This window comes from Phodopus roborovskii, unplaced genomic scaffold, assembly GCF_943737965.1.
Source record: "Phodopus roborovskii unplaced genomic scaffold, PHOROB, whole genome shotgun sequence".
NCBI lineage: Eukaryota > Metazoa > Chordata > Mammalia > Rodentia > Cricetidae > Phodopus > Phodopus roborovskii.
Window position 1 is genome coordinate 6,059,139 of NW_026126525.1, and position 22,485 is coordinate 6,081,623.

General features: G+C 42.3%; 1 protein-coding gene across 1 annotated transcript; it reads left to right on the forward strand.

Moving 5' to 3' along the window:
• The first annotated feature begins 730 nt into the window (after positions 1-730).
• Positions 731-17,678, forward strand: Plac8 (placenta associated 8). Its single transcript, XM_051198343.1, has 5 exons — positions 731-930; positions 10,393-10,515; positions 12,818-12,942; positions 15,768-15,883; positions 17,449-17,678. Exons 2-4 carry the CDS (start codon positions 10,407-10,409, stop codon positions 15,870-15,872), a joined length of 339 nt encoding a protein of 112 aa, XP_051054300.1. The 5' UTR covers positions 731-930; positions 10,393-10,406; the 3' UTR covers positions 15,873-15,883; positions 17,449-17,678.
• Positions 17,679-22,485: the final 4,807 nt, after the last annotated feature.

Genomic DNA, 22,485 nt, shown 5'->3' on the forward strand with positions numbered 1-22,485 from the left:
CAGTTTGATCTCTGAAATCCACAAAAACAAAACAAGCAAACAAACCCGAGAAACTTGGCATGGTGGTTCATCACTGTAAGCCCAGCACTCCACAAGGGATGAGAGATAGAAGAATTGCTCGGAATCCCTCGGCTGTGCAGTGCAGCTGGAAGGAGAGGATAGCCTTCCAAAGGCTATCTCCTGACCTCATTTAAAATAAAAAGTAAGAACCCTGCCTAATACATAGCAAGTGCCCAGTCTGTTATGGAAAACAGAGCAACCTAGGCCTAGGCATGGGGGTAGCAGTAGGGCTCTCACCTAGCATGCCCTGGCCCTGGGTTCAGTCCTCCCTAGCACTTCAGGGAGGAAGAGAGGGAAGGAGGGAAGAAGACAGAAAAAGGCAAAGAGAAATGTCTGATCAGAAGCCTGGCGCACATCTTTAATCCCAGCACTCAGGAGGCAGAAGCAATCAGATCCCTGTGAGTTCCAGGCCATCCTACAGTGTGAGTTCCAGGACACAGAGAGACCCCTGTCTCAAGAAACAAACAAATGAAAAACAGTCTGATTGGTGCAATCCCAGGCCACCCAATGCTTCTTTACTCAGTATATTAAAAGAGGAAAATGAGGTGTAGAAACCAGTAACTTTACCAGGCAGGTAACACCAGTCAACCCCTGAGTGACTCAGACCTCTTCCTCCCCTGAAAGGTATGGATTGTTCCGTTTAGTCCATTGTAAGAAAAGCAGCAGGCCCTATTTGGTAAGAGATAGCTTTGGGCAACTTCTGCCTGGATTAACACAGCCAATCAGAATCCAGGACTCTGCTCTTTGGACTAGAGACTGTCCCTAAAGCTGATCACCACCTCTCCCCTCTTCAGAGCTTCTCAGAGCTTCCACTCCAGTAAGATTCAACTCCACACCACAAGACACTTCCTGCTCCAGACCTTTTAAACTGTAAGTACAGTACTTATTAAGAATTTCTTTAAATATGGGGGGGGGGGGAAGAGCTTTAAAAGTTATTTCATTGTTTTGTTTTATTCCTACCATAGCTTGAGATGCTGTTGAAAGATTTGATTTTTCTTCCCTGATTTTAAATTTAGTGAATTTAGAGGAACTTGGCAATTATGAGGCAAGTATTTTGCTAAGTGTCAGGCTTTGGAACATCTCAGCTGGAGTCCTCTGGAAACAGTGGGGAACGCATTCTATGTGTTTTATTTACCAACTCGATCCTTCCTTCCTCTCTTTATTCACTGGAGCTGGTTTAGTTGCTGCCGGCACACACAAAACAACAACAACAACAACAAAATGTTCATCCGTTTAAACTATCTGACAAAACTAGATGGGGTGTTTGAAGGTTTAGTTTATGGAGTTTGAGAATCCTTAGGAATTCTCATGAAAGCAAAAAAAATATAACTACTGTGGAGATTTAGTTCTGGTACTCACTGATGTGCAAAAAGACAAAAGCTACCACTCACATCTCATATTAGATAGCTCATGAGATGAGAGGTCATTGTGTGTTGGGACTGTTCCAGTCAACAAAACAATAGAAAAAAGAAAATCTAAGCATATATTTTTCTGATCCTGGGCTAATCAATATTAAACAGATTTATTAATATAACCAGTGCCACATAACATAATTTTATTAAGCCAGGTAACTGTCCTTCTAAAGAGTGGGGTGTTCTGAGGCAGAATAGAATGTAGGTATAAGAATGAGTCTAACCCTAATTGATAAAATTAAGATGTTCAACATGTGAGCCAAATACTACAAGATTTCCTGGCAGAGACCATTTCCTGCAAAAAAACTTCCTAAGGAAGGTATTGGTCATATCACTTTTCAAGGCTTGTCCTGTTAGATTCGCATTTCAATCTCCTCGTCTCCATTTCTTCTCTTCCTGAGCTTTATCAGTCTTTTTTCTGCTGTCCATTCAAAGACACTGTACACCAAAGCAGAGCTCTGAGCAGGGCTGTCTGCATGGACAGGGAACTACAGATGTCTCCTTGATTCAAGGCAGGCCTATCACAAGACTTTTACACACGCAGCAGGGTCAATGCATGTTCATTAAACGGATGTGTAAGTGTTAGTAATGAGGGAAATGGGCAAACCAAGAGACAAAGGTTATAAGGTCTGAGAGGTAATGGGGTAAGAATCTCCACTCTAGTCAAGGGTCCAGGTCAGGTCACACCCTGAGCTGATTTTGCATGTGCTAGGCATGGGGGTGATGGGAGAGCTCTGCCTGGGGATAGAAATATCTTTTAAAATAATTGTCATCAAAGCAGCCACATGCCCTATGACATAGGGGCTGCAGCCCAGAAGATGCGAATTACAAACTCCCAGACCCTAGACTAGTAAGTTTCTGGGAGTAGTGATCATTGCCAGCAAGCTTCCCAAGGGCTTTGAGACTGAAGAAACTCTCTAAGAGACACCTGCTTTCTCCAGGAATCTCATGCTGGGAGAAGGAAAAGGCTTCCGGCCAGAGGAATGTGTCTCTTAGAAAGGCACACACACACACACACACACACACACACACACACACACACACAGAGTCAGGCCACCTTCCAGGTTGCTGCTTAAGCCCACATGGTACTTAACCTTAATCCATATCCAGAGGACAGATTTGTGGGTGGGGGACAGGTGTTGCTGGATTTCTCTGCCCCCCCCCTTTTTTTCCTGCTTTCCATTATTAATTTGACTCCTAATTGGCTTACTGAAGATGGGTGGTCAAACATGGTTTGAGTGCAGCCTCTAAGGGCTATGGAAAAGGCACAAACATAAGGTCACAGAACACTCAGAAACATGTCATAGATAGCATTAGGGCGTGGATACCTTTAGGGTGTGGATAGCATTAGGGCGATATAATATTAAAGCAGATATTTTTCCCTTACTTCCTGGTGACCTTTCATTAGAGTTGACTAAGGTTAAAGGCAGCCAAATCTTGATTGTTGAAGCCACAGGGCGGGGTGAGGAGGGGCAGGGAGGGGCGATGTCAGGTCTTTGAGATGGTCTGCATTGGATTTTACATTTTGTTGTAACTTCCAAGGGAAGCAGAATTGCGACAGGCTCACAGGACTTCATAAGACTGCACTGAGCGAGTCTGTTTGCTGACTCCTCTTAGCACTTTGTGGTTAGTTCTGCTATTGGGGGGTTTTAGTGGGCAGCACGCTGAGAATCCGGAGCTGGGCAAGGTCGACCCACACATGCATCTTCACTTCCTCTACCTCTGCCTCTTAAAGAACTGTGGACAAGCTGCACAATATAAGCCCCTCTTCAGAGTAAGCCAAAGGTGGCAAACGGCAATCTTGGACTGCCAGTTTCCTCTAGAACTGCTCTTCTAGGCAGTACTGGATAGAACATCCTACCCAACAGCCGTAGGCAACCTTCAAGGGTAGGAAGGTATCTTGGTATTCAAACCCTCTTGCTCCACCGGCAACGCCCTCACACTTGCTTGGCTTCTGTTCCCCACCCCAGTTTCCCACCTTCAAAAGAGGAACTTAGCTGGGCACCAAGTGCACCTGCCTAACACGTAGGAGGCCTTCGGTTCAATCCCCAGTACCACAGGAAGAAAGAGAGAGAAAGAAAAATAAATCCATGAAAGAAACATGCAACATTTTAATTTATTATTTTATTTGTTATTTGATTTTTGTCTGTATTAGAAATAGAAAAAAAGTCACAATACAAAAAAGACTGAAAATAATTTCCATGTTTGTAGGGCACATTACATGTGTTTTCAAATTTCTTCTGGGTTTAAAAAAAAAAAACATGAAAAAGAGGGGCTGGAGAGATGTTTCAGAGATTACGAGCACTGCCTGCTCTTCCAGAGGTCCTGAGTACAATTCCCAGCAACCACATGGTGGCTCACAACCACCTGTAATGGCATCCCATGCCCTCGTATGGTGTGCAGGCAGACATGCAGACAGAACACCCATGCATTAAGAAAATAAATACACAAATACTTTTTTAAAAATAAAAAAGACATGAGGTTTTGTTATGGATATTATCATGTTTATTTATTTAAAATATTACATTCTTTCTCCTGCCTCCACCTCCCAGGTGCTAGGATTAGAGGCACCACCACCTCGGCTGGTAACACACAACTTAGACCCACTGAGGGATGTTTCGGCCACTAGTAGAGAAAAGAACATAGTTTTACCAACGATCTGGCAATGAGCAGATAGACATCTTTGCCTCAGATGCCAATTGCTGTGGACTTTAGAGGCCTGCGTTCAGGTCTCAAGTGGTTGTAAAGTCTATTCAACCCAATGTAAATACACCAATGTCTGCAATCTGCTGGGTGAGAGTTGCCAGGAAACGTACGCTTATAGAGCTAAGGGGCAGCAGTTTTCTCCCGACCCTCCAGATGCCCACTGCTATTTATAATCACAATGCAGGTTTCCTGGAAAAGGAGTGAGTTAAAGGACTATAATTTTCCTCTGAAAAGGAGGGCAGTCAGATGCTCCTTCGCTCACTCTGCTGTCGCTTTCCCAATGCCAGCGGTGTGGTGGACACTGACGAGCCCAGGAGTAAAACTACAGCTGTAGACGATGCCTTACTCCCCTTAAAGATGTTAGTTGCCAATCTGATTTTCCCTGAAGGGTAAAAAAAAGCTATCTCAAGATTTCATTATAAAAGAAATAAATGGAGCTGGGCGGTAGTGGTGCACCCCTTTAATCCCAGCACTCGGGAGGCAGAGACAGATGGATCTCTGTGAGTTTGAGGCCAGCCTGATTTACAGAGCAAGTTCCAGGACAGCCAGGACTGTTACAAGAGAAACCCTTTCTCGAAGAACAAAAATAAATAAATACTGAAGATAAAAGTGAAAAAACATTGTCAGCAGCTCACCCTGAAGTAACCACCCAGCATTATTGGCTAATTCTTTTGTATTCTTTCTGGCACTTGAATACTCAAAGACAATGCAAAATAAATCTGAATATACATGCTTTTCTATTTTCTAAAATGCTTTGCTGTCTAATACATGTGGTAAGTAATCTCTCAGACTATGATTTCTGATGTTATAGTGTTGGAGTTTGGGATGGAGGGAAGCTCTGAAGGACTTTTGTGGGGAGGTCTGGACAGTCCTGGGAAGCTGGGCCTCACCCATTGTGAGGGGCTTAGGGCCTGCCCATTCACCAGCCAGTGAAATGCGCCCTATGAGGACATCGAGCATTTCCCCAGCAGATGGGGAAAGAGACAACTTCATAGCTGGAGTCAGTGAAAACCCTTCCAGGCACCTGCTGCATTTTCCAAGTCTTCCATTAGTAGGCACTGCTCACAAAACATGGGTTCATTAGTTGTGAAAAGGGTCAGCAACAAAATTGAATTATTGTAATATCTTTACTTTCTTTTCCTGAAATAGATGAAATAAATTTAGGGAACAGTTGTGCATTCTGTAAAGACACTTCAGAAAGTTGGAAGATGGACACTCCAGTCAAAAATAAAAACAAAAAGGCTGGTTGTGGTGCTCAGTTGCTATAGACCTTGCCTAGCAAAGCAGGAGACCCTGCATTCAATCCCTGGCATTGGGTGAGGCAAAAGGTCCCGAGTTCAAGATCATCCTTGGCTACAGTTTGAGGGAAGGTTAAACTACATGAGACCCTACTCCAAAAAAGAAAAGAAAAGAGAAAAGCTTTGCTGCATAGGGCTACAGAGGCAAGTCGCATGTAGAGATCGATGGGGCGGTACACTAGGTGTGGCCCATGGTAGTTATTCAGTTATTTCAGATGGGTGTTTTTTTCTGGTCAACCATCTGCTGATAGTTATAGGTCATCAGACCTTCTGAGTTCCACAAATCCAAAGGATGTTTAGATTAGCATGTCTTATGACATGGTATTAGCCCCTTTCCTGGAATAGGTAGTTTTGCAGTTAATCATTAGGTACAAGGGGCATTGTTCAGTTGCTGGGAGACAGAGACATTTTTCTTCACTGGTGTGGTCACTGGCTAGTTGCCCATGCTCCTGTGAGTAGCCCTAATGAAACTCATACACACACACACACACACACACACACACACACACACACACACACACACACGGGATGCAGACAAACATGTGCTAAAGAAATCACACAAGGAAAGAAGGAAGGAAGGAAGGGAAGGGAAGGGAAAGGGAAGGAAAGGAAGTAAAGGAAGAAAACGAAGGAAATCCTTTTAGAAGAAGGTACCCGAAGGCAAAAGTCCCAGGACAAGATAGTAAACCGCAGCCTTTCACCTTCTTGAACCTGTTGGGTGGTTTCAGTCATTCAGAGCTGTCATCAACAGCAAAACTAGTGAGGGACCCACAATACACAGGCCAGCTGTGTGCCCTCCACAATTAGCGAATTTCTAAAATGAACTGAAAGCAAAAGGAAGTTTATTTAACTTTCCTATCAGTAAAGCTGCTGCTCCCCAGTGAACCCTTCTTAACAAATGAGTATGCGTCACCATAAATTGCCCCTCACCTTCTGGTGACATCTCTATTTCCTGGTTCTCTTCCAAACCATTCCATTACAGCCTGTATTCTCTAAGAAGGCTTTCCAATGACTTCCTGACAGGCCACAGTTCCCTACTGTGTGCCTTCTCCCTTGGACAAGCAAATCTACTTATTTCACTGCCAGTAGACTTTTGTGGAGTTACTTATTCTTGTCACTTAGTTGCATTTGCTTTGGATTTGCCTGGCTTCAAAGTCACAATCCTCCTGGCCCAGCCTGGATTTCATGTGTGCACCACCTGTTGAGCTACATTCCAGCCCTCTTCAAAGCCTCTGGGCGATTGTAGGGTTGTCACTGCATGGCCACCAGTGCCTCAGAGACTAGGTGGGGAAGCATCATGCCCGCCTGGCTTCGTCATGGGCCAGATCATCCAATGGGCATGTGTGATTGGATGTCTAATAGAGGAGATAGGAAACCATCTATACAGCCAACTTCAAGACAGAAAGACGGGAAACAGTTTCTTTGACTTTGGGGAGTTGAAATTCCAGTTTCTATGGCTTTCTTTGGAGAAGGAATAGTAAGCTAGGGACCCAGGGTAAAAATGAAAACTAACGTTGGTGATATCACAGACTCCGACCATCAGTCTCAACTTGAGCAATTAGTCCTACGGAGCATGCCAAGTGACTATCTTATATTTCTGTTAACTCCTTCTATACTCACTAATAGGAATTTTTCAAGGAAGAAAGTCCCATCCTTTCGCTTCATTAAAAATCTTGTGTATTTATTTATACTAACATTATGTGGATATGATACAGATAACAGAGAGAGAGAATTATAATTTAACCATAACATTACATTTTGCTCAAATTCTCCTGAATCTGGCCACCAAATTGCTTCAGAAGTCTCCTATACTTGGCAGTGGTTCATTTGATTAGATCTACTCTTGAGGCCTTTTTTCTTGCTGACGTCACACTTCCCAGGATCCTCTTAGGCCTTCCCTTCCCCAGCCCTGGAGTCACCCACTAGTGAGCCCTGTTCTTTTTATTGAACAATGGCATTTGATAATCAAGATTTGGGCACGAGGTGTACCTCTCGATGGAATCATCAGAGCAGTATCTTTATATACCTGTGTGTCTATGTGCTGATAAACCTGCTTACCTAATGGCTTCCTGAGACCTGGCACATGTCCCTATGATTTGTAAATTTGTTTTGTTTTGTTTTGTTTTGTTTTAGACAGGGTCTTGCTACATTGCTCAGGCTGGTCTAGAACTGGGTGCTAGTGATCTTCCTGTTTTGGCTCCCCAGGTGCCTAGGACTACAGGCATGTGCTGCCTGGTTTGAAGTGTTGTTCATCTTTCGGTCTTCCACCATTGTGTTCACAAGCCTCATGGGGATCTCACCATTTGCACTTTCCAAGTTAACCCAGTCACATGCATATTATTTAACAGAGTGCTTCCTGGATGCCACAAGCTATTCTAATCTGAAGCACTTGTCCTCCAGCAAATTTATACAACTGTCCCCCACCCCACTCCAGATTGTCCTGACCAAGCTTGAGTGCTAAAGGTCGGATCTCCTCACTGCCAAACAATACTCAGGTCCCTCAAGTTTTCAGTTTTGCCTAACATAGCATTTTTTCCCCTCACTGTTGGGAGAGTTTGAGCATCTTTTTATATATGTAACTTTTTCTTTTTCTTTTTTTTTTTTTTTTTTTTTTTCATTTCTTTTGTAAACTATTTGATCCTGTCTTTCCGTCATTTTCCTAACCTTGGGACTTTTGAATCTCTCTTGCTTTGGATTATATATATATATATATATATATTTTTTTTTTTTTAACATTCTCAATGTCAAATTTTGCACCCCTTCTAGCTACACTTGCTTTACTAAGTCTTTATGAACTACACAGTATGTAGATACCTCACTCAGTAACGGGAAGAGAAATATTTAGTTATTTACTGATCATGACAATGGTCAACAGATGTAAGCATTTAAAAGATCACTATAAACCTCTCTCTCTCCCTCCCTCCCTCTCCCTCTGCCCCTCCCTCCTTCTCCCTCTCTCTCCCCCTCCCTCCCTCCCTCCCTTTCTTCTCTCTCTCTCTCTCTCTCTCTCTCTCTCTCTCTCTCTCTCTCTCTCTTCTCTGCTTCCCACCCCTTCCTTATAGATAGGATCTCACAATGTAGCCCTCCCAGGTGCCTGGATAGAAGGAATGCTAGGATTAAAGGTGTGCATCACCACACCCAGCCTGCCTCTTTTAAAAATTAAACCAATTTTGTCCTCCTCTGTAATAACTAAATATGTTTGCATACTGTTTGCTAGGATTGAAGGGACCAGGGGTTGCTGACTGGTTTATAATTAACTGTACTGAAGTGTATGAAGATTTAGACATATGTAAAGCATCCTTGAATTTGTAAACATCTGAACAAAGCCATCATTTAAGGCTATTCTTGGCTTCATGTGCTACTTTATTTTTTCATTCAAGGAAAATACTAAACTAGCACATACTGCAAGTGATGAAATCTAGAGAAAACAAAGGTGATTGAAGAAGAAAAAAATTACTAACTGATACTAAAAGACAGAGCCACATGGCCCGTTTTTAAAAGTGTTATTTCTATTTAGGAGATGATATCTCCATGTAACCCTGCCTGTTATGGACTTCATTATATAGACCAGGCTAGCCTTGAACTTACAGAAATCCATCTGCCTGCCTCTGCCTACCAAGTATACACTGTATGTATAACACACACACACACACACACACACACACACTTCTAGATAAGAAATGGGCTTCCTGATTCCCAAGAGACCTTCATAGACCAGTGGCAGTCCTGTGTACAAACAGTCCTATGTGAGGGCATGGCTCCTAGTCAGAGACCAAAAAGGGATTTGAATTCAGTTTACTTAACCCCTCCTTCACATTCCCTATTTTCTTATCAACTCAGTAGAGACACCCATTTCCAGTGTCAGAGCTGAGTAAATGGAAAACAAAGGTCTAATACCATACCTGATGCAGTCGGAATCTTGACAAACTAGAGGGCAGTATTGCCAACAAGTTGTGTGTGGATATCATCAAAAGAAACATCTTTGCCAAATCTGTTTGTGTTATAGTCACTCTCCAACGCATTTGTATTCATTTTTAAAAACTGTCCATTAAGCTTGTCTGTAAACTATATTCAGTGCTCTCAATGCATGTGTGAGGTGGGCAGGCCAGCAGTCACTTAGATTTCACAGATGAATGAATAGAAAATTAAGTGACTCATTAAAAGGCTCATCTGAGGTCATGTGGCTTTAGAGATGAGGGCTTTAGCAAAGACATTATCATTCCAAATCTAAGTCACATCCCTGGACCTCAACCCTCTCTTGTAATGAAGAGAAATTAGGAGTAGCCTAACAAAATATGCTTTATAAAGACTTTGCTGGGCTGGGATGCTGACACACGCCTGTAATTCTAGCATTTGGAAGGCTTGAAGCTAGCCTGGGCTACAAGATGAGAGCCTGGCTCTTATAAACAAAACACAATAGAAAACCAGTTGGGGCAATTATCAGGGCTTGCTGTCCCTGCCAGTGTCAGGGGCTAAGCAGCAGTTCTGGGAACTTTGAAGTGATGGAGCAGCTTGGATTCAGGAGACGCTATCAAAACTGGAAGAGGCAGAGCAAATGGGGGGGGATGGGGAGGGGGCACCGGAAGGGGGGTGATTCAGCTTGAGAAAAGGTTGCTTTCCGTGGTTCCCTGATTGTTTCCCACCTTCTGGACAGCAGGTACCTGTCTAAAAATAGATCTGCCCTCTTTCATTGTGTTTGTCCAATGAGAAGCATCTGTTCACTGTATCAGTTCAGTGAACTCTTTCCCCTGGGGCATCTGTCCCCTCAGAGGAGGAAACTGCAATTCTCTTAGAGATCAACAAGCTGATTCTCCAAGCTAGAGGAGCACAGCAGTTAGTTCCAGCCTAGGAGCAGAGCACAGCGCCTTCCCACAGCAGCTCCAAGCTGCACGCGCCAACATTTTCTTCTTTTTCAGACCTCAAATTGATAATGGCTCAGGGATCAACAGTCATCATGACTCAACCTGGATTTGTTCGTGCTCCCCAGAATTCCAACTGGCACACCAGCCTGTGTGATTGCTTCAGTGACTGCGGAGTCTGTAAGTGCAGGGAAGATACCCCCCATGATTGATACAGTGTCCCCTTCCTCCCTTACTGTGTTGAAAGTTGCTAACTATTTATAGATGCCTGGGCATCCTGGAGTGGTACAGTCAACACCTAGCTGATTCTTCTGTCCACTAAATAAATCCTAGAGTTAAGGTAATATTGGAAGTCTTAAATTTGTCTAAAACTTAATGGGCTTGGCCTAATAATTATGAACAGATTATACATAAATGAAAGGTTTTTACTTAAACCTGATTTTGTTGTTATATTTGAAACAGGGTTTCTCTATGTCTTTGGAGGTTGGTCTGGAACTCACTATGTAGACCAGGCTGGCCTCAAACTCACAGAGATGCCTCTGCCTCAGGAGTGATGGGATTAAAAAAAAAAAAAAAAGCAACATCAAAAAAAATCTCTTCATGGTTACACACATAGGATTAGAATCTTATTTTATAGTTACATTGTGTCCCATCACAGACTACTTTTTAGCCAGTTTCAGCACACCCTCAGAGAACTGTTTTAATATGTGCAGTTAAGTTCTCCTGCATGCAGTAACCTACACACACACACTCTCTCTCCCCCTCCCTTCCTCTCTCTCTCTCTCTCTCTCTCTCTCTCTCTCTCTCTCTCTCTCTCTCTCTCAGTTAACTTGGAAGAAAGAAAGTGAGGTGGGGTGGCAAAGGGGCCAGAGGCTTTTTTCTCAGCAAATCGGGAACAAAGATTTGCTTTGAAGCCTGTTCCTAAGAATGGTAAGGAAACACGCACCCTTTAACTTGCAATGGAATGGAACTTGAAAGTGAATGATGCTGATAACTACACGGATAGCACAGATAGAAGGAATTACATACAAGCCTCTTCACCAGCTCTCCTTGACTTACTAGGTAACATGGCTGCCTGACGAGTCTCATGACGTTGTTCTGACACCTGCAAATCAAAGCAAAAATACTTACAATAGGCAAATTCGTTAAACATTAATGTCTTTTTTTAAAACAGATCTTGCCTCAAGTTTATTTTTTTATGTTTTTTTTTCATTTTTTATTTATATTTTATAACAAAGTCCAATTAAATGAAAACAAACATTTATAGACAATATTTGGGAATTTGGGTGTTGTTCTTTCCAAACTACTTCCTGCTGGTAAGGGGCGCTGCCGTGGGGGATTCGAAGAAGATTCAGAAATCCTGGCTGTAGTCTGTAAGGCTGCTTTGTCCAGCTGTTTTGAATGTAGGATCACCTTGTACTCTGTTTCAGGTGGTCTGGCTTGATCAAACCACATTAGTCTGGAAGGAATCCACAGCTTTTCATTTTCTGTGGGAACAAAAATAGAAATCCTTTTCCCCAGTAACTTGTCCTTGAACTTAAATTTTTGAGTCAGAGCATTTTTTTAAAATTTATTATTTTACATGTTGATCCCAGTTCCCTCTCCCTTGCTCCCTCCCTCCCTTAAACATTAATGTTTAATCCTCCAGCCCCAAGCTACTACTTACTCAATTATTTGAATGTACAATTACCTGGATATTGGAATCTTAATGTAGGACTGTCACGATGACTCAGTGGGAAAGTAACAGCCTGAGTTCCATCCCCAGGCCCCATGTTTTGGAAGGGGAACTCAGAGATCCTCTGACCTCTACTCTACCCCTCCAGTACTGGAATTAAGAGCATGCACCATCACCACCACTGGGTTTATGGGAGGATTTTTCTTAAATGCAGATTTGACCAAATTATTTTTCCCTTACAAAATACTTGGTAGTTCTTCCCGGACTTGATGGCATACATAAACACATCTTAATTTGTACGTACACATACACATACACACACACACACACACGCCTGTCACCTCCTAAGGTCATACCTACCTTGGCCATAGTGAATGAATGAATATGACAAATTATCTCAAAGAGGCTTTGTTCCCTTTGGTTCATTTTAAAATCTTCTAACCATGTATCACCATCCACCTCAGGTGGTACTTCCTACTCAGGACCTTAGCAGCTCCCGTGTGAAGGGAGCCGGGTTCTCCACCAGACCTTCTTTCCAGTCATATCCCTATTAGATCCAGCTGGGAGCATTTTTAGTACCCAGGGTTTTACCTAGAACATGGGTTCCTTTCAGTAATTAACATGAGTGTAAAAAGAGCTAGGTCTTTTCCATGGGCAGTCACTCTTGAAGTGGGGGTGGGCAACGGGGATGTAAACGATGAAGACAGACTTGGCAGCAGAGATGGGAAAGGCCTCATGATGTGACTGCTCTTGGTGGAGCTGATGGGGCAGACTGGAGTAACGTGTACTCGACTTTCATGTTTCCAGGCCTCTGCGGGACGTTTTGCTTTACGTGTCTTGGGTGTCAAGTGGCAGCCGACATGAATGAATGCTGTCTGTGTGGTACAACAGTGGCAATGAGGACTCTCTATCGAACCCGATACGGCATCCCCGTGAGTCACCTTTTATCACTCCAGTCTGTAACCAAATTTGCTGTAGCTGTTGTAGGAGTGGCTGCCAGGCTCTGAATTTGATTGGCCAGAGTTTTGTAGCATGTACAACTTAAATTCAGTTGACACAGTAGTCAACTTATTGTACCCTCTGAATATCCTAGAAAGCAGGTAATTCATATTTACAATATGTATAATATAATAGAGGATTATCTAGAACCTAGTGCACTTTAGGTGCCTAAATGGTCAACCATCCTTGTGATGCCTATGTGTGTTATGGGAAGACTTCAAAGTTTGTAAGAAGCAGAGTCTTTGACGCAGAAGTGTACCCCAGAATCAGCGAGAGACCATATCCAATCCAACTGCTTGTGCATGCACTTCCCATTACTTACTCCTACATCACTGTATGAAATGGGGTAGCATTTTAACCAAAGTTACACGGAGAAACGGTCAATACAGTGATTAGATGTGTGTACATACGTGTATGTACACTTATTTCCGTACATCATATAAGGAATGTGCATTATATACATTTGCCTCCCTCTGTGTGTGTAGAGAGACAGAGACAGAGGTAAAGAAAAAGCAGGATGATGGTGGCTCACGCCTTTAATCCCAGGACTCAGGATGCAGAGGCAGGAGGATCTCTGAGTTCAAGAACAGCCTAATTCAAAGAGCAAGTTCCTGGACAACCAGGGCTACACAGAGAAGCCCTGTCTTAAAACAAAACAAAACAAAAGCAAAAACAAGAAAAGAAAGAAAGACAGAAAGAGAAAGAGAGGCATTTATTTTAAAGTCATTCAATAGTGGAAGCCAGTTAAGTCCAAAACTTGAACAGTAGGCTGTCAAGCTAGATACGTGTGGATGAATTGAAGATCAAGTCTACAGGCAGTTTATGAGGAGGATTCTTCCTTATTCAAGGGAAATCCATCTCTTCTACTTCCTCCAAGGTCTTCAACCAGCAAAGCATGGTAGCACACACACCTGTAATCTTAGGATGTGGGAAGTTGAGGTAGGAAGGTTGGGAGTTTGACACCAACCTGAGCAACACAGTGTGACCCTGTCAGAAGGAAGAGAAGGAAGGAGGAACAGACGGAGCTGAGGAGAGCTAGGTCAGTAGAATGCTTGCCCTGCCAGCCGGAGTCACAGTGGCTCTGTGGTCTAATCAGTTAGTCTCAGGCCCCGATTATAAAAAGGTCTTCACAAATTGTAAGTGAGGTCCAGCTGCATTATGGAAAATGATCCACTGTATTCCAAGACATGTAAAATACTGGTGTAAATGCTGGCATGTGAACTGACAGTCTTGGAGGAATATCTGGCAATGTATATACCCTGTGAGCTGGCAATCATATCTAGGACACTGCCTACTGGGCCTCTCCTGGAGGCCCACATGCGAAGGCCCTGGGATGGTCGCCCCAGGAATGCTTGGATCTGCTTCCCTGCCCCCCTTGCTGCTCAGCTTGGGGTTCTAGTGTCTTGTCCCTACTCTTTCCCCAATGGCTGCCAGATTGCCTGTTCTGCCACTCTGCTCAACTTTCTCCTCCACTGGCCTGCATTCAAATTGCTCAGGATTTCTAGCCTTACTGAAGACCACCAGCCCATTTCCTAGGGTGGCTTTCTTTTTTAATGGATGAAAATCCTGAAGCAAACTGTTCTTGAAATGATCTTGTTTTATAGATCATCAAGAAAGCCATTCCCTAACTTCCTACCCCTATTTGGCCCTTTGTAAACAGTTGTTTTTTCTTCTTTTCATTTGAATATTCGCTTCTCAATGTGGGCTTTACCACATCTCAGAGACCCCGGCTTTAGTCCTGTGTCCCTTCAGGGACACACTCCCTCGTCTCTTCTACAAGGTTCTCTGTACCTTTGGCTAATTTCCTGTCTGGGTTTTATATCTGACCCAAGTTCTTCTTCATTTACAGTCCTTGTCCTATAGTGAATGTGGTTGTGTTTCCCGTCAAACGTTTACTTTTCTATTAGTACTTAGAAGTGCTAATTGTCTGCCACGTCCCTAATTCTCTTACCAAACTGTCACAGTATCAGTGTCCCACATGTTTCATGTGCTCTAACAGCTTTGAGCCATAGCTTCCCGGTTGTGAGATCTGACTTTCTAAGTCTCCTTTTTGTACTCTTGGACTTGGTAGTTTGATTGAATTTTATATTCTCAGAATCATAAAGTACTGGGATGGAGAGGCAAGTGTCCTGTGGAAAAGTCAGCTAGGGTTTTCCTGGAGGTATCAGTCTAAACCAAGTCCAGAGCCAATGAGATGCAGGACCCACATGACGGGAGGAGAGAAATGACTCCTGAAGATTTCCTTCTGATCTCTGTGTGCAAGCACACGCACACCTATACACGCACACACACGTAGACATAAGTACAGACACATGTGTGTGCACACACAGACATACACACAGAGAGACATACATATACAGACATGCTCAGAGACACATGCACACACACACAGACATACACACACAGCTACAGACACATGCACACAGATACATGTGCAAATACACACAGACATACACACGCAGAAACACATGTACACACACATACATACATACATAGAGAGACAGATATACATAGGCACAGGCATGCACACAAACACAGACATACACACAGACATATATATATATATATACACACACACACACACAGGCACAGACACACAGAAACACAAATCATAAAAAGAAATGAAATAAACCTGAATCCAAAGAGTTAGAGCTTTTGGTTTGGTTTTCTTTAAAATGCCTAATTAAAAAAAAAAAAAAAAAAAAAAAAAACAACCAGCAGCAGGCCATACATTCATGTGTCTTGGTTTCTTCCACAGGGATCTATTTGCAATGACTACATAACCACCATCTTCTGTCCTGTTTGCTCTCTGTGCCAAATCAAGAGAGACATTAACCAGAGGAAAGCCATGAATGCTTTCTAAGGAGCTGAATGGTAAGTCTCTGTGGGCTTGGGAAACAGAATTAGGGGCTGGGGAAGTTATTAACTCAAAATGGCAATTCCTTAAGTCTCCCAAAGTGCTATCTCATTATAATAATATAATTGGTTTTGATTTCTTTTTACTTTGAGGCATATTTTAGTAATGTTGAATTTTTATAAACTCACCGGGATTATTTTGTTCTATTAATGAAGCAACTTACTACTTATTAGCTACCAGAGTACAGTAAACAAAAAAAGAAGTTGAAGTTGGTGGTATATACCACATGGTGGTATATCCTGTAACCCCAAAACTCAGGGGGCACCAGAAGGGTTGCCCTCAAACCCAACCTGGTCTCTGTAAGTTCTGGGCTAGTCAGGGCTATGAATGCTATAATGGAATAAGAAGGGTCTCAAAAAATAAAATGAGGGGTGGGGTTATAGTTCACTCTGCCAAGTGCTTGCTGTGTAAGCAAGGGCCAGAGTTTGGATGCCCAAAACTAGTGTTTGTGTGTGTGTGTGTACACGCAAGCATGTGTGTGCTTAGTTCTGTGTGTGTGAGCATGTGTGAAAGCTGGGCATAGCAGTCTATAACCCCAACGTGGCTGTGTAGGGGACAGAAACAGTGGACCTCTGGGGCCCACTGGCTAGCGAGTGTAGCCAAAAGGGCAAGCTTCAGGTTAGCAAGCTCTTCTCTGGAAAACAAGAGTGGAGAAGTGATGGCGGAGAGGTATTTCAGTGTCAACCTGGCCTCTCGCATAGGTGAACTTGCTTGCATGTGTATACATACACAGAGAGAGAGAGAGAGAGAGAGAGAGACAGTGTGTGTGCTTTTAAAACTAAAAAGACAAATAAAAAAGAAGCCAAAGATACATTTCGTACTAAAACAATGTGGTGAAACAGGTAAACAATTATAAGATTAGAATTATATGTGTATATATTTAAATATTTATATAGTTATATATTTAAATATATATAAATATAGTTAAAAATCAAGACTGGCAGACTCTGCAATATTTGGGTTATTTGTGATATAAAAATCCACTTGCTAGTCAGGAGGTTGTGGCTCATGCCTTTGATCCCAGCACTCGGGAGGCAGAGGCAGGCACATCTCTGTGAGTTTGAAGGAATTTGATGCTTTCTCCTGGCCTAGGGCACTAGTCACACATGTACACAGACAGTCACACATGTAAAATAGTCATACACATAGGATAATTTAAAAAACAAATAAGGGAATGCTGATACACTATTGGGTGAGAGGAACCTATGAGATACAAGGACCCAGGGCAGTTCAGTGCTTGGACAGGGTCCCAGAACAGAAAGGGCAGCTTGGAGAAAATGTGAGGGATCTGAATCAAGTCCACTCTGGCTAACAAGGTACCGATGTTGGCTGTCAGCTGTGATAATCCTCTATGTTAACGCCTGATTTAACTCACAGGGAATTGGGGCACTAAGTGTCTGGGAACTCGGCACTATCTGTGTAGCTTCTCAGTGTCTCCAAGATGATTGTGCAAATTAATGTTTATTAAAAAACAAAAACGTGGATTGAGAAATCCCCAAACAATTCTGTGCTTCCCTCACAGGTGAGAGCTCTTGCTGAAGCAGCTGAACTCAGAACACACCTCTCCAGCTCTACAAATCTTTTGCAACTGAGATATTTGATGGATGACATTTTAGAAATTTGACTCTTTGCTTTATTTTAAATGGATGTTGCTCTTTGACTTGGTTGCTCCTTGGTCCTATACCAGCAAATACTCCAACTTATACATTGTTTACACTTTAAACACAAACCAAATAAAAGATTTTACTAAGAGGACTGTTTTGTCTTGTGTGCAGGCGGAAATGGGTTTTAATGTTATGGCCTCATAGGTGCTAAGTAACTGCTACACCCCCAAGCCAGACCTTTAGCCCCTACCTACATCCTTTATGCATATTTGCCTTCACACATATACTCCTGACACCAATTAAGGGTTCAATCTCTTCATACCACCACCACCGTGCCCCCTCTCACCCTCTCAATTGTTAAGTGTCTGGGCTTTCATCAATAGCATTTAGATCCATGAAGCTTGAGGTGGGCTGTGGAAGCCATAGGCTACAGCTAATGAACTATTCTGAGACACTTTCTTTCCCTGTTACTTATCCGCGTGTCAGACTCTCCTTTGGGCCGCCAGTGCACAGAAAATGACAGAGACTTATTAGTTGTGAAAGCTTGGCCTATAGCTTAGGCTGGTCCCACTAGCTCTTATAACTTAAATTAACCCATTTATATTAATCTATGTTTTGCCTCTTGGCTTTTTACCTCTCTTCCATCTTGCACCTCCTGTTTCCTCTCCGTGTCCTCTGGTGTCTCCCACACCTAGATTCATCTCCACTTCCTCTCTCTCTGATCCGAAGTACTCCATATCGTCCCTGTCTATTAGCTATTCAGATCTTCATTAAACCAATCAGAAGGTGCCTTTGCAAAGACATATCCTTAGTGTACGGAAAGATTATTCCGCAACACCCAGGTCTGGCTTCTAGCTGAATGTTTAAGAGGTTTGTAGTATTTTTATATTATATATTTTTAAATATGAGGTAGTGATGTCAGAGAAATTCAAAGTAATAAAATTTATATTATAAAGGATTTACCAATAGGTTTGCTTAGGAGACATTAAATTACACAAAGTAGACTTTAACTAAAAGAGAGGTGTCCCCAAAATACCTCAGAGATAACCAGTATGTTAACCAGGCCTGTTACAGATAAGCAAAATTTGATGCAAGGACATATTTGTTCACCAGGATTTACCTATCAGCGATTAGGCCCAACCCCAATGAACTTGCCTCTAACTCACAGTTCAAGGGGCAAAACAGGGTTCCCCAACCACCATTAAATCCTGATAGCCATTAAGTTCCCTGTACTCTTATCAGGAAAAGATAATTCTGCCAGGTGGCCAACCTGAACCTGGGTGACTTAACTATTCAGAAAGGACCACACTGGTGCATTTAAGCAATAAATAATTCAGGCAACGCCTATGCTATGAAAATCTCCCATCTGCCTAAGCTACCTGATTCACATTCTCCTGTCCCTATTTAAATTATTCAAAGCATAACCCAGGGTGAAGACAAAAAAAAAAAAAAAAAAAAAAAAAAAAAAGACTGAAGGACAAAAGTGCACAAGCCTAAGGTATGTAGCAGTTCAGTGTTCTATTGAGATCAGCTCTTATTAGTGTGTTAGCTGCAGGCAGCCACACACACTTTAACAAAGGGTTTTCTCTTCACTTTCTTGAGAGCATGGAGTGACAGCTAGGGAAAACATACAATTTCTGTAACAATAGCAATAAAATTGTCATTGTTAAATGCAATGATTCAGTTTTGGTTAAATATTGATGGACAAATATATAAAACATTTTTAAAACCATTTTTTATCCTACTTAATTCTGTCCTGAATCTTATTTGTGATTTCCCACAAGTCATTCAAGGCTTAAGTCCATTTCATCTGTCAAGGTCAAGAAGAACGATAAAGCCATCTACCGAAGTAGGTTTATTGTGAAATTTCAGTAAGATAAAAATCAAGGCACTGGCATTCCTTTCTTTCTTTCTTTTTTTAACTAATTTTTTTTTTATGTGAATTTGCCTGCATTTGTATTTGTGTGAGAAAATCAAAACCTTTTGACAGGAGTTACAGACAGTTATGGACTGTCATGTGGTTGCTGGGAACTGAACCTGGGTCCTCTGGAAGAACAGCCAGTGCTCTTAACTGCTGAGCCATCTCTCCAGCTCCCGGCACTGACATTTCATAGACAACAATCATGAGTACTTAGGCCCTTCCTTCCCCACTCTCGGAGCAGAGTGCTTTGTGGGACTCTACTCTCCCCTTTCACATAAAATGTGAAATGTCTCTCCCTGCATAGTCCTCACCCAGCTTTCACTGCCTCCCGTAGTCACAGGGACTCCACCACCACATTTCCTAAAACCCAGGCCCGAGGAGGAAGAACTGCCTCTCTTGAGTTTTCACGACTTCAGCTATTATTGCTGGTGGACTTTCCTTGAATGTCATTGACAGCCACTTGTTTGTGTAAACGAACCTAATTCTGACCAACTGCATCCACAGGCATGACTGACACACAAGGTTTGGTTCATTTCTCTTAAACGGCAGTGAAGAGTGAGCCGATGTGAACAATAAAGTCTGCAGTACTGAACTGGAATGTTCTATGAGTGTGCACTGTTTTGGTAATCCTTTGGAGTTTCTGACCAAATAATCATGTCAACTCCAAAAACATTTTTTTCTTCCTTTACAATCTCTCTGTTTATTTTATATAGCTAAAGATTATGAAATGAATGTTAAACAGGGGTGTTGAGAGTAGGCACAGGACTTCTTTAATCTCAGCATTCTGGAAGCAGAGAAAAGTGGATCTCTGAGTTTAAGGCCAGAACTTTGGTCTACAGAGTGAGTTCCCAAATAGCCAGGGTTACACAGAGAAACCCTGTCTCAAAAAACAACAAAAAGAGTAGACACCTTTGTCTAGTTTCCAGTCATGTGTAAGATGGATAGACTCTTGCTATTAACTGTACAATTAGCTATACACTCTTTTCTGCATCCTTTACCATGTTGATGTGGTCCTCTCTTGCTAACTTCCTGACTTTAAATCATGAATGAGTTCGATTGTATCAGGTGCTTTTTCTGTACCCACTGATGGTGTGGGCCACATTAGTCAGCTTTGAATGCTGGCCTAGCCGTGCATGCCTGGATTAATGTCACTTGTTGTAGTGGCGGTTATTTATCTGGTGTTGGGTTTGACTTAATACTTGGTCTGATAGGTATCGCTGTCCTAAATTAAAATTTTAAGGAAAAACCTTTTTGATACCGGTTTTCATGTAGCCTAACAGGCCTCCTCCTCACTAAGCAGCTGAGGATGATCTTGAACTCTGGTCTTAGGGCTTCAGACGGTAGGAGTTACAGGAGTGTGTCACCATAGGCAGTTTTTCTGTGGTGCTGAGAACCGAACCCAGGGCTTTGAATGAGCTAAGCAAGCATTCCGCTGAGCTCCATCTCCAGTAATATTTGTTTTTGCGTAAGTTTTGATGTACGGTCTACCAAGCTGACCCCAGACTTTTGATCCTCCTGCCTCAGCTCTCCTAGTGCTGCGATTTCAGGCATGTGCCAGCACAACCATTTCAGCAAATGCTTGACTGGTCCTGATCTTATTCCTTACTGTATATAGGGTTTGCTCTTTTTAACCCACATCATTTCTTTCTCATAGAAGAATTTCTTTTGGTATTTCTGGTGTGACAGATCCTCTGCTCACCCCCTCCCTACACCCACCCTCACAAAAGAAAAAAAAATCTGTTTTCATTGCAATAGTCTTTGCTTTCACTCTTAAAGTATAATTTTGTTGTGTAGTCTGTGCTGGGTTTTTATTCAGTACCTTAAATATTTCTTCTCTGTTCTTGAGTGATTTCTGAAGAGAAAGCCAATGTGATTCTTACTCATGTTTCCTCTCTGGGAGAGGTGTTTTGTCTTTTTCAATGTTCCCTGTCTTTGGTTGCTGCAGTTCAAATGTGGTAATATCCCAGTGTTCAAAACAATGAATACTTTCCCCGGTTTGTAATCAGAGCTCTTGCTTTGTTTGATACAGGGTCTTTTTATATATTCTCAATTGTCCTGAAACTCACACAGAAGCCCTGTCTCCAGAGTTCTGGGTTAGAGGTGTCAGCCACCACACAAGGCCATTTTCTGATGTTGTTTTTTCCTACATTTGTTTTGGGAACTGGAGAGTGAACTCAGGCCAAATGCTTATTTTTTGAGGCAAGGTCTTGCTGTGTAACCTGGGCTAGCCTCAAACTTGAGATCCTCCCATGTCAGTCTTCCAAGTGCTGAGGCAGGCATGTGTTTCTGTACCTGATACTACTCAGGTTTCTGAACTTCCTGCATCTGTAACTTGGTAACTGTGGAACACAGATTCTCTTCTGGTATTGTCATTATATGTGAACTTTCATAATTTCCCCACAGTTCTTAGATACCCTTCTATTTCCCTTTGCCGCTTTACACTTGAGTTTGGGAAGTTTTTTTTACTATGGACAGCTTCAGTTTCTGTGGCTTTGGGCTATTTCTCCTCTTGGCCATCTCCAGTGTAAAAACCAACTCAATAGTAGGTATTCATGTCTTTTTCTGTGTTTATTTCTTGCAATTCAATCCTTAGTTTCAACTTTTCCTTACTATGTTAATCACTGTTGCTTTCAATACCTGGTCTGATAATTCCAACACCCCCTCATTATATATTAGTCTTGTTCTGATGCCTGCCATATCTCCTACAATGGCTCTCATCTGTTAGCGAGTTTGGTAATGTTTGGCTAGAAGTTGGACATGATACATGAGGCACCAGGCTATAGGTAATTAGGCTTTTGTTGGGAGGTTTTGTGGTAGTCTGAGCAGGAACTGGACCGACTGTTCCCTATAGCTATAACTGAAAGAGGCTGCAGTTTCCTTGTTTTCCTGTTTGATCTGAGGGGTAGTCCCTCAGAATTCCTTCTTTGGGTGTTTTGCACTCTGATAGTCATAATTCAATGGATCCCTGATCTCAGATAATATCTGAGAAGTACTCAATATTATAGTCAAGTTTGTTTATGTATGATGTATATGT

Bases quoted from the DNA above. Each gene is read 5' to 3' on its own strand.
- Plac8 (XM_051198343.1), top strand. From the start codon at position 10,407: ATGGCTCAGGGATCAACAGTCATCATGACTCAACCTGGATTTGTTCGT. The intron at 10,516-12,817 runs GTAAGTGCAGGG...TCATGTTTCCAG, and splicing joins CTTCAGTGACTGCGGAGTCT to GCCTCTGCGGGACGTTTTGC. The intron at 12,943-15,767 runs GTGAGTCACCTT...TTTCTTCCACAG, and splicing joins GAACCCGATACGGCATCCCC to GGATCTATTTGCAATGACTA.